This window comes from Protobothrops mucrosquamatus, unplaced genomic scaffold (genome assembly GCF_001527695.2).
Source record: "Protobothrops mucrosquamatus isolate PMUCROS unplaced genomic scaffold, P.Mucros_1.0 scaffold_257, whole genome shotgun sequence".
Classification (NCBI taxonomy): Eukaryota; Metazoa; Chordata; class Lepidosauria; order Squamata; family Viperidae; genus Protobothrops; species Protobothrops mucrosquamatus.
In genome coordinates, this window is record NW_015386333.1 from 148793 (window position 1) to 161390 (window position 12598).

Here is a 12598-nt window from a genome sequence, read left to right on the forward strand (position 1 = left end):
ACTCCCATGGACTGACATCTTGAGCCCTGAGGACGTCAGCAGATAGCTGACGAAAGCTAGGCGTTTTAATTGATTTTATTAGTAATTTTAGTAATTTTAATATTAAACCAAATTATTTTATCATATTCCCTGGTGCTCGTGTTTTCTCACTGTTCTAATATGGAATTACCCAGGGATCACGTTTTTAAAGAAATTTCTGTGATTTATATATATATATATATATATATATATATATATATATATATATATATATATATGTCTTGGCGACGTTTCGACGAGGTCCCACTCGTCATCTTCAGGCTGGGGTCTTCGGCTTTGTGCTTGTATGAGCAAAGTGTGATTGGAGCTGCCGTCTCTCTATAAATATTGGTGGGGGTGTCTGGAGTGCTGGCTTAGTTGCTGTAGGTGGGTTGGTTGGCTGTGTAGGGGTTATTGTTTGCGGATTGTTCAGCTGTTTCGTAACATCCTGAGTAGTTGGGGTGCTGGCTGTGTGCCCATTAGTCTTTTGTGTTATAACGACCTGGGTAATGGGTTGTGTGATTACATCCTGAGATCTAGTGTAGTGATATCCTGAGTTTTGTGTTGCAACATCCTGGGTGGTTGGCTGTGTTGTAACATCCTGGGCTTTAGCGTTGTAACCTCCTGAGTTCTGTGATGGGATGTCCAGAGCAGAAGGCTGTGATGTAGTATACCGGGCTTTGGTTTGGCTTTGAGTTTGCGGTCTAGCTCTGTGTTCATAACGTGTGTCCGTTTGCTTTGTGTGGGGGTCGGAGGGAGGTGCAGCAGCTGGTGATGTCGTCGTGGTTTGGCTTCTGGATGGTGGTTGCATTTTGTCTGAGGTTTGGGCTTGGGTTTGGGTCTCGTGAGGGTGAATGGTGGTGGTGTACTGTGTTGTTCTGGGTCCGGTGTCAGTTTTCGTGGCTAGGACTCGTTTGTTGATTAGGGCTAGTTTCCAGATGTCTGGTAGGCGGGTGTTATCGTCACATTTATTCATGTTGTGGGGGTGTTTTTCTATTTCGATGGCTTCCATAATTATTCTCTTGTTGTGGTGTTCAGTTTTGGAGATTAGTTTGGTTCCTTCAAAATCAGTTTCATGTCCTGTAGCTTTAAGGTGCTGGAAGAGGGAAGAAGTTTTTTCTTCTTTTCTGACTGTGTTCTTGTGTTCTGCGATGCGGGCATTTATTCTCCTATTAGTTTGTCCAATGTATGTGGCTGGGCAGATTTTGAATGGTATTTCATAGACTCCTTGGTTTTCTAGCTGGATCCTGTCTTTGGGGTTTCTTAAGATGTTGGCTATTTTTTGGTCGGTGCCGAAGGCTGTCTTGATATTGTGTTTGTGGAGAATTTTGCTGATTTTATCTGTGGTGCCTTTGATGTAGGGGAGGAGGGCGATGTCGTTGTACTGTTCTATGTCTCGGTTCTTGGGGGGTGTTTCCTTTTAGATTAGGTTGGTAATTGTATTTCTTTGGAATCCATTGGAGATTAATACATTTGTGAGAGTGTGTAATTCAGTTTTCAGGTGGTCTTTGTCGGCTAGGCGTTTGGTTCTGGAGATGAGGGTCTTGGCTACGGAGTTGATCTGTGCAGGGTGGTGGGATTGTGCGTTTAAGTAGCGGTTGGTGTGTGTTTTTTTCCGGTAGATGGTGTGTCCTAGGGAGCCATTGGGTTTTTTGTTTTTTGGGGTTTAGGACGTCCAGAAAGGGGAGTTGGTTGTTAGCTTCTATTTCCATCGTGAATTGTATTTTGGGGTGTAGGCTGTTGAGATGTGTGAGGAAGTTGTCCAGTTTTTCTTTCCCATGTGGCCAAATTACAAAAGTGTCATCTACATATCTGAGCCAAAGTTTGGGTTTGTGTTCAGATTTGTCTAAGGCGTTGGTTTCGAAGTGTTCCATGTATAGGTTTACGATGACGGGTGAGAGGGGTGATCCCATAGGTGTTCCTTCTATCTGTTTGTATCTTTGTCCCTTGTGGATGAAGTATGTGTTGATTAGGCAGTGGTTGGTCAGATGGGCACACAGCCAGCACCTCAACTACTCAGCTGTTACGAAACAGCTGAACAATCCGCAAACAATAACCCCTACACAGCCAACCAACCCACCTACAGCAACTAAGCCAGCATTCCACACCCACCCACCAATATTTATAGAGAGACGGCAGCTCCGATCACACTTTGCTCTAGCTGTAGAGTATGACAGAATTCTGGCTGTGTCAGCGTGTCTCTGCTGGCAGATGTTTATCATCATCTATGATTTTCAAAAAAATCCAGATATTCTCATCTTGTAAATTTCCCTTTCATTCTTGCTGCTTTTTCCATCTTTTTCTTTTCACAAAAAAATCCCTTGCAATAGCTTTTTGTCAACAGTAATAGAAAGCATAAACTGGAAACATTCTTATTTATATAAGTGAAGTGGGACTACAGCAGAATAGAACTCTTTAACTTGTGATAGGAAGGAGAGGCTGCAAAAAAAGAAAATCTTCCGTGTTCCCCCACAGGAGGGTCATTCCGTTAACTTATTTTGCTGCACTGGCAGAAGAGGCAGTATGACAATGAGGGAGGGAGGGAGAGAGGGAGGGAGGGAGGAATCATGGAAAGACATCAGCCACTGAAGTTGAGCTGAAGCGAGCTGAGGCAAGCAACAGCCCTTCCAGACCCGAACAGCTACTATTGTGGACCAAAAGTCATTTCAAGGGACTTTTTTTTGTGAAAAGTGCAGTAACACTAACAATCACAATAATGTCATCGGTGCTGTAATTGGCTCTTGCAACCCTGCATCACAGTGGTGGGGGAAAAAAGCAAGGGCATCTACAAGATAAGTTAAAATGACCGTCTCTCTCTCTCTCTCTCTCTCTCTCTCTCTCTCTCTCTCTCTCTCTCTGTGTGTGTGTGTGTGTGTGTGTGTGTTAGAGAGAGAGAGAGAGAGAGAGAGAGAGAGAGAGGAGAGAGAGAGACCATGTAATTGAAGTATCTTCTCTTTCTGACATGCATCACACAATTCTATCCCACTTTTTGCACTAGGTCAGGGGTAAGAAACCTGTGTGTGAAGGGATCTTTGATTTCTAATCATTCATGAGCTAGTGCAGGGGTGAGGAACCTTGGTTCTTTTATGACTTGTGGACTTCAACTCTTAGAATTCCTGAGCCAGCATGGCTCAGCTTGGAAACCTCTCCCTTTCCCCTCAGCATGGCTGGCTCAGGAAATCTGGGAGTTGAAGTCCACAAGTCATAAAAGAGCCAAGGTTCCCCACCCCTGCACTAGCTCATGAATGAATAGAAATCAAAGATCCCTTCACACACTCCCTACCTACAGTACTCCCTACAGCGGTGAGGAAAGATGTAAAAGAAAGAAAGCAATGTATTAAAAAGCTTCAACAGCCTTTCACAGGCTATTGGAGCATGTGACTGCAAACTTGCAATTCAAATCTCTGAATAGCACAACAGCTGGGGAAGACAATTATAAATCAGGAAAATCAGGACACAAAAGATGCTTCTAAAGCAGGAAAACTGGGACATTGGGAACTCCATGAACTAGACTTTAAATCTTTACTGGAGGACAGGAGAGAAAAAGATTATTGCAGACGATGAATCCACTTTATGTTTTGTTTCATAAAGAAACAGAACAGCATAGAAGAGAAAAAGTTATGGTGGGAAATAATTGCAGTATTAAACTGAACACTCCCGTTGGGAGCAGAAGTGTGACTGAACAGTAATGTTTTGTATTTCACTGATAACAATTTCTTTCTTAGGGAAAATTATAGGCAGAGGGAGCAGATGTGGATTAGACCTGGGTTAGCTTTTGCATTCACAGAACCTGCCAGTTTGTTTAAGTAAATTGAGGAGGGCTGGAAAGCCTCTTGATTTCCAAATCTTGACATTTTAAAAACAAACAGTTCCCACCTTAATATTTCAAATTGAAATAGTATGAAGATATGCTTAATATTTATGGAATTGTAATATATACAATATTTATGTCATTTACTTTTAGATCAACACTGCAAGATAGGTAACTCTCAAGTTTACAGATTGGGTCAGTATCTCATTTATGATCTCATAAATCTCATTTATGAAGAGCAAAGAAATGGGACTCAGATCCAGGGTCTATTGTTTTGGATTACCCTATAAAATTTAAACAACAAAGAGCATTGAGGCAATCTCTAAGCATTTCCTGCAAAGACTCATCACCTCAATGGGTTCCTTGAATGTTGAAAGGCTGACATCACGCCTCTCATGCCAACGCCATGAGGGAATAGTCAGGTTGCTGGGAGCAATTGTGGGCTCCTGGACTTTTAGCTATGATGAAAAAGAGACACTCAATTATGATTTCCTTCTCTCTCCTTGCTTTCTTACTGCATGTCTGCTTTTATGATGAAGACAATATTAAGGGCTTCCTCAATGGATAGACAATAATGTGTTTATTATTAAGGAGACAAGTTCTTTATGGCACAATGCTCTTCCATGCTGAATTTGAAAATTTGAATTTGAAAATATAATAGAAAAATAACTAGCTAGGGAACTATGTTTATCATACTAATTATTTGTTCAATATACTGTATCCACAATAGGCTAAACCACAACCTATTGTATACCACAGTGATTGGGCTGACACAACATACTCAATCAAAATCCAACATGCCCCATTATGCTTAGTTCAGGGTAAAAAATGATACCATAATGGATAATTTTGATACAAATTTTAATCAGCTGATTTGGATAATCAGAAGTCCTGCCTTCTGATACCTTATCTTTCCTGAGTAGCTTTAATACCGTATATAAAACATATTAAAAAATCTAGCCAAAGTTAAAACAAATCAAGCTGAGGATATAATTTGATCATCACAGCCCTTGAATTTTCCCTTTTTTTAATTCTCTGATTCAAATTCTGATTGCATACATGCAATCATTGCAATCATCTGGAACTTTTGAAGCCAGAATTTGCAGACTGTCAAGGGAAGAGCCATTTGTAGATTCTGAATGTTGGTAATTTCTCCAGAACCTTTCCATTTCTTCCAATCTTCCAATTCCTGATAGCAAGCATGTTATGCCATTGGTCAATCCCATTAAATTAAACACATTCTAACTAATCCACTCTACTCTTGATGGGCTCTTGATGACAGATGTCTTTCCATTATCAACTTCTTGAATCCTTAACCTGAATGTGCCATGGATTAATTCATGAATGCAAATGAGATGTTCTAGCATTGTGTAATAAGTCTATTTTCTATTGTTAGTCCTACCTTTAGAGGGTTGGTCTCATTTGTAGATGAACAGATGATGTTGCCTTCTGTGCTCACTCTTGTGATGTAAAGCAAAAAGCCTTTCCAGAAGTGACTGGGGAAATACACAAGCAGATCAGCTCCAGATACTGTGCTAGGGCCTGCATTCTGCAACTGAAGAATGGTGGTGGGAGGAAGACAGGCATGGAGAAAGAGAAAGAAAAGAGATCTTTAATAGGGAAAAGTCTCAATTTTAGGCTAAAACTTCCATATTTCCAATTAATGTATGTTTCTTGATACCCGATAGATATGCTCTATTTTCGGTCCATAGTCACCGACTTCATTGCTCTTGTTTTTAAAGTCCTCAAGAGTCCATGGGAGCACAGTTGCAGCTGGTATAGAGATTCTGGGAACAAAGAGCACAAAATACAAGAATTAAAAAGTATCCCTCTTATCAGCCCAGCAGATTAAAAAAATAATCTGCATTCACTGAAAAGTAATATTCTAATGGAAGAGGTTGAGCAAAATGGCTTGTACTCACCCAAACAGCTCTACCTGTGCATCAACCTTGAGTGGAACCTGCAACCATTTTATATTGCTGTTGGGGTTACGGCTATTCTTACTGCAGAAGAAATTTGAAGTTATGATTAAAATGTTAGAATGGTTCTCACCTTTGAGGCACCCCCGATATTTCTTTACAGTATTGGAACATTCAAATCAATTTGAATAAAGGATGGCAAAGTGTTGTTATAAGAAAGCTATCTACAGAAAATAGTGAGGGAATGGGAGAATAATTGGCAACATAGAAGGATTTAAGATGTAAAGCAATTTCACAAAATAAACAAGATATTGGAAAAAAGGACATTAAAAACACACATATACACATATTGTCCCCTCAGTTGAATACTGATAAATATATTACAACAATATTAGTTTTCCATTCCTTGAGAAACAGCCCCTCCCAAAAAATTTAAACTATTTATTCCATTTGCAGATTATTAACCTGTCATCTATCTACTATATTAATGACAAAATAGTTAACAGCTAGAACAATAATAAAAAAGCAAGATTAAAATTTCAAAGCGCTCTGTTAACAAACTGTTATTGTAATCAACTCGTAGAAAGTTTACCATGGTTTCTTATCTTTCCTAAATCATCCCAACAGTTAACACTGATTCATCCTGAATCATATGTCCACATTTACTTTTGATACCATCTCTTAACAATTGTTGTCTAGTTAAATATAATAAGGCTATTCTCCAAAGTCGATTTATCTTCCGAAAGAGTCCAAATGAAATTGTTTTCCAGTTAAGCATTATAAATTAATTCCCCAATCTCCTTCAGTCCTTTAGGAAAAAACAATTTATCATTTCTTCATTCAGTTTTCTGCTGTTGTAAAGGAATGCAGCCTTGAACTTCAGGAAGGCATGTGCAATCCACCAGTTCAAAGTCTGTAAGATCCATATTTCTTTCAATCTTCTTCACAAAATCTGCCACTTTTAAATAAAATTCTTTTTGTGAATTTGATTTATCTACAGTTACTTGCATCTAAATATTTTTCATAACCTTTATCATTTCATCAAACCTCTTAAAAAAACTTTCTACTAGGGATTATACGTTACCAAACTATGTTTTTTCAGATGCCAGCCACATTTGCCTGTCTGTAATTTGATACATTGTTGCTCTGTGTAACTAAGCAACAATAGATAAGAGAACACAGGAAATAGAGAAATAATATTCTTCAGAGTGAAAAAATAAATAAAAGAAGCAGGGAAGATATTTTCTAGATATTTCAATCCAAAATTAAAAGAAAAATAAAAAAGGTCTAATATTTTTGCAAATTAATAAATTGTGAAATCCCTGTGGTGAGAGTCAAATATAGATGTAAATCAAATGAAAACACAGGAACATGATTTCCTTATGGAAAAGCAAAAGTTATTTAAAACAATAGAAATCAAAGGGAAAAGGGAAAAAAAACTAGATAAAGTCCAGCAGGAGGTTAAAATAGATCAGCATTCAACAACCTGGTCAACTTTTAAAGATAAAGAGCAAAGTGTAACAGAAGCTTCAAAAGTGAAGTTAAAACCCAGGCATGTTTTAAAAAATGAACTGCTGAGAATAAAGATGGATGACCACTGACTTCCTGACAGCTCCCACAATGGAACTAATGCCACAGGGAATGGAACTAATGCCACAGGGAACTACAATCTTCAAGATTCCTCTTCCCACAAAGGAGAGGATATAGATAATGGAAAAGACAATGGAAAATACGATGAGGATAGACTCAAAGAAGTTAAAGAGGCTAGATCGACAAAACTGTTAGTGGAAAGAGAAAAGGAACCACAAGTTAAAGAGTCTAGACTGACAATAATAACAAGATCTAAATATAGATAAAGAGGTAAAAGAAAGTGCTGAGATTTTATCCCTGAATGTTAATGGTCTCAACTCCCTATTAAAAAGGAATTTTTTAAAAAATAAACTTAGTAAGATGAATTTGGATTTAATAATTTTACAAGAAGTTCATATAAAAAAACAACACCAACACTTACTAAATCGCCCCAAATTGGGGAATATGTTCGCAGCACTTTCACAACAAAAAAAGGAGGAGTTGTAGCATATATCAAAGAGGGAATTCTGGCAAATCAAATTTATAAAGATGAAGATGATAGAATTCTAATAAGAGAAGTAATATTGAATAAAATAAAAATAGCCCTCATGGGAATTTATGCCCCGAATGAAGGGCAGAAACAATTCTATAAAAAATTACATAGTATTATTAGTGAGTTTGAATATGACAACATCTATATAATGGGAGACTTCAATGCAATTGCGGATAGACATCTAGATTATAAAAGTGATAAGATTAGAAAAGGAATTAGAGGAACATTACCTAGTACCTTCCTAAAAATGGTAGAGGAGTTTAATATTCAGGACATTTGGAGGGAGAGGAATACAGGGAAAAAGCAGTATACTTACTATTCGGGGCGACATCTATCATGGTCCAGAATCGATATGGCGTGGTTGTCAGTAGATTTAAATTCGGAAGTGGAAGATATTACAATTGACACGAACTCTTGGGCGGATCACAACCCAATCAGAATTAGATGGAAAGGGCAAAAGAAAATAAGGAGATGGACCCTGAAAAGAGCAATTTTAAAACATAAAGAATTCAAATTGAAATTGGAAGACCAAATGGGTCTGTTTTTTCAGATGAATAAAAAGGAAGATACAAATTGCCAAAACTTATGGGACACAGCCAAAGCTTACCTGAGAGGTATTGCAATTGCTTATATGGCCAGAGAAAATAAAATTAAACTACAGCGACAAAGAAATTTAGAAGAAGAACTTAACAGGGCCGAGAAAAATCTACAAAATGAACCACAAAGACGTGACCTGAAACAACAAATAGACCTAATTAAGCACAAGATGAACACTATCGAAAAGGAAGAATTGGGGCAGCAAATAAAACGTACTAAGCAAAACTTTTTTGAAAATGCCAATAAACCGGGGAGATGGTTGGCTTACAGAATAAACATAACGATAAAAAGAGGATTAGTAAATTATACAATGAAAAAGGCGATATGGTATATCAGAATGAAGGGGAAGAAAATGGTGGCCTATGAGTTCTATAAGAAATTATATAAAGATGAAGAACGGAAAAATAATGATATACTAAAATATCTGCAAATAGCCGACCTACCGAAAGTTTCAAAAGAGATTAAAAATATGTTGAATAAAGAGATAACACCCCTAGAACTATCAGAGGCAATTAAGAAACAAAAAACCAATAAAGCACCAGGGCCGGATGGTTTACCAGCAGAAATATATAAAATTTTGCAAGAATCTTTAAGTCCAATATTAATAGAACTATTCAATGAGGTCCTAAAAAATGCGAAAATACCGACTTCATGGGAAGAAGCAATTCTCACACTGATTCCCAAGGAAAACTCAGATTCGGCGTTTATTAAAAATTATAGGCCTATCTCATTATTAAATTCAGATTATAAAATTTTTATGGCCATAATGGCTAAAAGACTTGAAAGATTCTTAGTAGAATTTATACATACAGATCAAAATGGCTTTTTACCCAAAAGATATATAAGAAATAATGTTAGGATTGTATTGGATGTATTGGAATACTATGAGGTTCACAATGAAAAACAATGGGATTAATTTTTCTTGATGCACAAAAAGCATTTGATAATTTGAAATGGGACTTTATGCTCAATCAACTGGTGTATATGGATTTTGGGGAGAATTTTATAAATATGTTTAAATCAATCTATTCCAAACAGGCGGCTAAAGTAATAATTAATGGAGAAACAACTGGAAGTTTCCAAATTCAAAAAGGCACAAGGCAAGGTTGTCCATTACCTCCATTACTGTTTGTATGGTCCCTGGAGGTATTAACTAGAGTGATTCAAAAAGATGAGCAGATCAAAGGATTAGAGATCAAGAGAGAAATATTTAAAATGCAAGCCTTTGCAGATGATCTTGTTTTTATAATTGAAGAGCCACTACAATCAGGGACAAGGCTAATGGAAGTACTGGGTGAATATGGTGAAATAGCAAGCCTAAAGATAAATAAAGAAAAAACCAAAATGCTTGTTAAGAATATGACTGGAGCACAGAAAAATGAATTAGTTGATAGATTAGGTATCCAGACTACAAAGAAAATAAGATACTTAGGGATACAACTAACAGCTAGATGTGCCACACTTAAAAGAGATAATTACGATAAATTAATGGAACAGATTAAAATTGATTTGGATACCTGGACTAACCTACAGCTCTCTTTTATGGGTAGAATTGTCGTAGTTAAAATGAATGTGCTACCCAAAATATTATTTTTGTTTCAATGTATACCAATCAAATTAGATAAGGAATCTTTTCGAAATTTTAATCAAATCATACTTAAATTTATTTGGCAAGGGAAAAAAGCAAGGATTAAATTAAAATTACTGCAAGATTCTAAGGAAAGGGGTGGTGTCGGCCTCCCAGATTTGGAAAAATATTATCAAGCTACAGTATTAATATGGATGAGGGACTGGATACAATTGAAAAATAGGAGATTATTAAGATTGGAAGGTCATGATATGCAGATTGGATGGCATGCTATGTTATGGGATGAGAAATACAAGATCCACCAGTACTTTCGGAGGCATTATATCAGACGAGTGTTAATAGATGTATGGGTTAAAATTAGGCAACAAAATTATATGCAAGTTCCCAATTGGATTTCAACATTGGAAATGCACATACACCCAATGTTTATACAATTAGGGAAAGTAATAACGTATAAAAATATATTAGATGACAGAGGAAAATTGAAATCAAGGAAAAATCTTCAAGATGAAGGGATAGAATTGGAATGGTGGGCATATCTCTAACTGCAATCAAGATATAGGAAAGATAAAAAAGAGTGGGGTATAAAAACAGAGCCGATAGAGCTAGATAAAATAGTTAGGAACTGAGGACAAAATGATTAAAAGAATATACCACTACCTTCTAGATCAGGCAATGTATGAAGAGCAGGTCAAGGAAACTATGCTAACGTGGAGTAGGGATTTTGGCTTTAATATTGATCTGCATATCTGGCAAGAATTGTGGGAAAGAAACAGGAAACTCACCTTAGCTACTTCTTATAAGGAAAATCTCTACAAGATGTTTTACAGATGGCATTTCCCACCCATAAGGTTAGCCAAAATGGGCCCAAATCTCTCACCCATATGTTGGAAATGCAAATTAGCAATAGGGACCTATTACCATATGTGGTGGGAATGTCCTAAAGCCTGTAATTATTGGAATAGGATAAGAAAATGGTTGGAAGAAATATTAATGTTGGAGATAGAGCTAAAACGTGAACTTTTCTTATTGGGCATAACCATAGAGAAATATGACAAGGGGATAATCTATTTGATGTTGCACATCTTGACTGCTGCTAGACTGGTGTTTGCACAAAAATGGAAGAACAAAGAAACTCCCACAGAGGAAGAGTTACTATATAAAATACTATCTTGCGCTGAAATGGTCAGGCTTACGATGGAACTGAAGGATAAGAGTGGATCAGAATACTTTGAAATCTGGGACAAATTTTACTATTGGTGGGAATCGAGGAGGACTGTTGGGGTTACAGATTAGTGTTAAGATAGAAATGTATATAATCTTAGGCTAGCAAATAGAGAAATGAATTAAGTATTGTATAAATAACACATATTTATTTATAGAGATAAAGAACTAAATGTAAGAAGAGAAATAATTTGATAGAAATGTTTATACTGGAATGTTACGTCATGTCCAATGTTTTCTTTTTTTAACTGTATTATAAATAAAAAACTTTAAAAAAAAAGATTCCTCTTCCCAGGAGAGTTTACGGCCGTCCAAAAGCCATTTTGGGCCGTTTATAAATGCTCCCAATCAAATCCAGGGAGCAGCATTGCCAAAGAATCATCTTTGGCAGCAAAATCAGTATATCATCAGCAGGAAAAAGAAAAGTACTTACCATTCAGCAGCTATCTTGGAGAAGGATAATATGTATATATGGATTCTTGTATTTTTAATGCACTTTTTTTCAATGTCTTACTTGTTTTGTGTGTTATTTTTGTTTGTTTCTGTTCAAATTTTTTGAAGTTTTGAATTTTAACTTTTTTAATAAAATAAAAATAGATAAAACAGATATAGGATTGTTTCTCTGCCTTTTGGTTGGATAATGCTGAAGGACGCTGGTACAACAGCAGTCCCCAGTCTAGCACCACCAAATCTGCCAGGATTACAATTTCCATGGAAATGTGTTGGATGATAATGGCTTGGAATCCAGAAGTTGTAATTCATTTGGGAAACTCCAGGTTAAAAAAGAGAAATTGGTTTCAGAGATTAAGCCAGTGAGGCCTGGTTGAGTGTTACCTCTTGAGTTGCAGCACAAAGACAATGCTGTTATTGGCATCTTCTAGCTGGCTAATACTTAGTTCCAAATCCAATTTGATCTGCAAATAATAAGGGGCAAGAAAAAAAGTGAGAATGACCATATTGAAATCAGGGAGTAGAGGAGAGCTTAAGACCAATAGGTTAAGAAAAAACTTTGTAACAACCTAGGATGCTGTTTGATGTCAATGGTTTACTTTCTGCTACAATTTCTCAATAACTTATCTATGTGCCTGTAGATGCTAGACTGTGGATTTGTGATATAATATTAATCAGATAAGTCATGTGACAATAATCCTGCTTACTAGGATTTTAGAATTTAGAATAGAATTTAGTAACTGCCTTTGTATGTATTAATCAAAAGATATTAGTAACAATTCTATTCTGTTTATATGCAAAAAATAAAAGTGTTATGCATTGGTGGAAAAAGCATTAGTTTTGTTTAGATCCCATTCAGCTCTATTTAC

At 36.6% G+C, this 12598-nt stretch overlaps 1 protein-coding gene across 1 annotated transcript in view; it reads right to left on the reverse strand.

Annotated features, from left to right (window-relative positions):
• Window positions 1–12598, reverse strand: part of ITGA2B (integrin subunit alpha 2b) — a 55832-nt gene that overhangs the window by 4208 nt on the left and 39026 nt on the right. Inside the window, exons 22-26 of the mRNA XM_029287224.1 lie at window positions 12114–12193; window positions 5752–5832; window positions 5511–5616; window positions 5232–5384; window positions 4180–4287 (exon numbers count right to left, since the gene is read on the reverse strand). Coding sequence (XP_029143057.1) covers window positions 4180–4287; window positions 5232–5384; window positions 5511–5616; window positions 5752–5832; window positions 12114–12193 — 528 coding nt within the window. The remainder of the gene's footprint in view (window positions 1–4179; window positions 4288–5231; window positions 5385–5510; window positions 5617–5751; window positions 5833–12113; window positions 12194–12598) is intronic.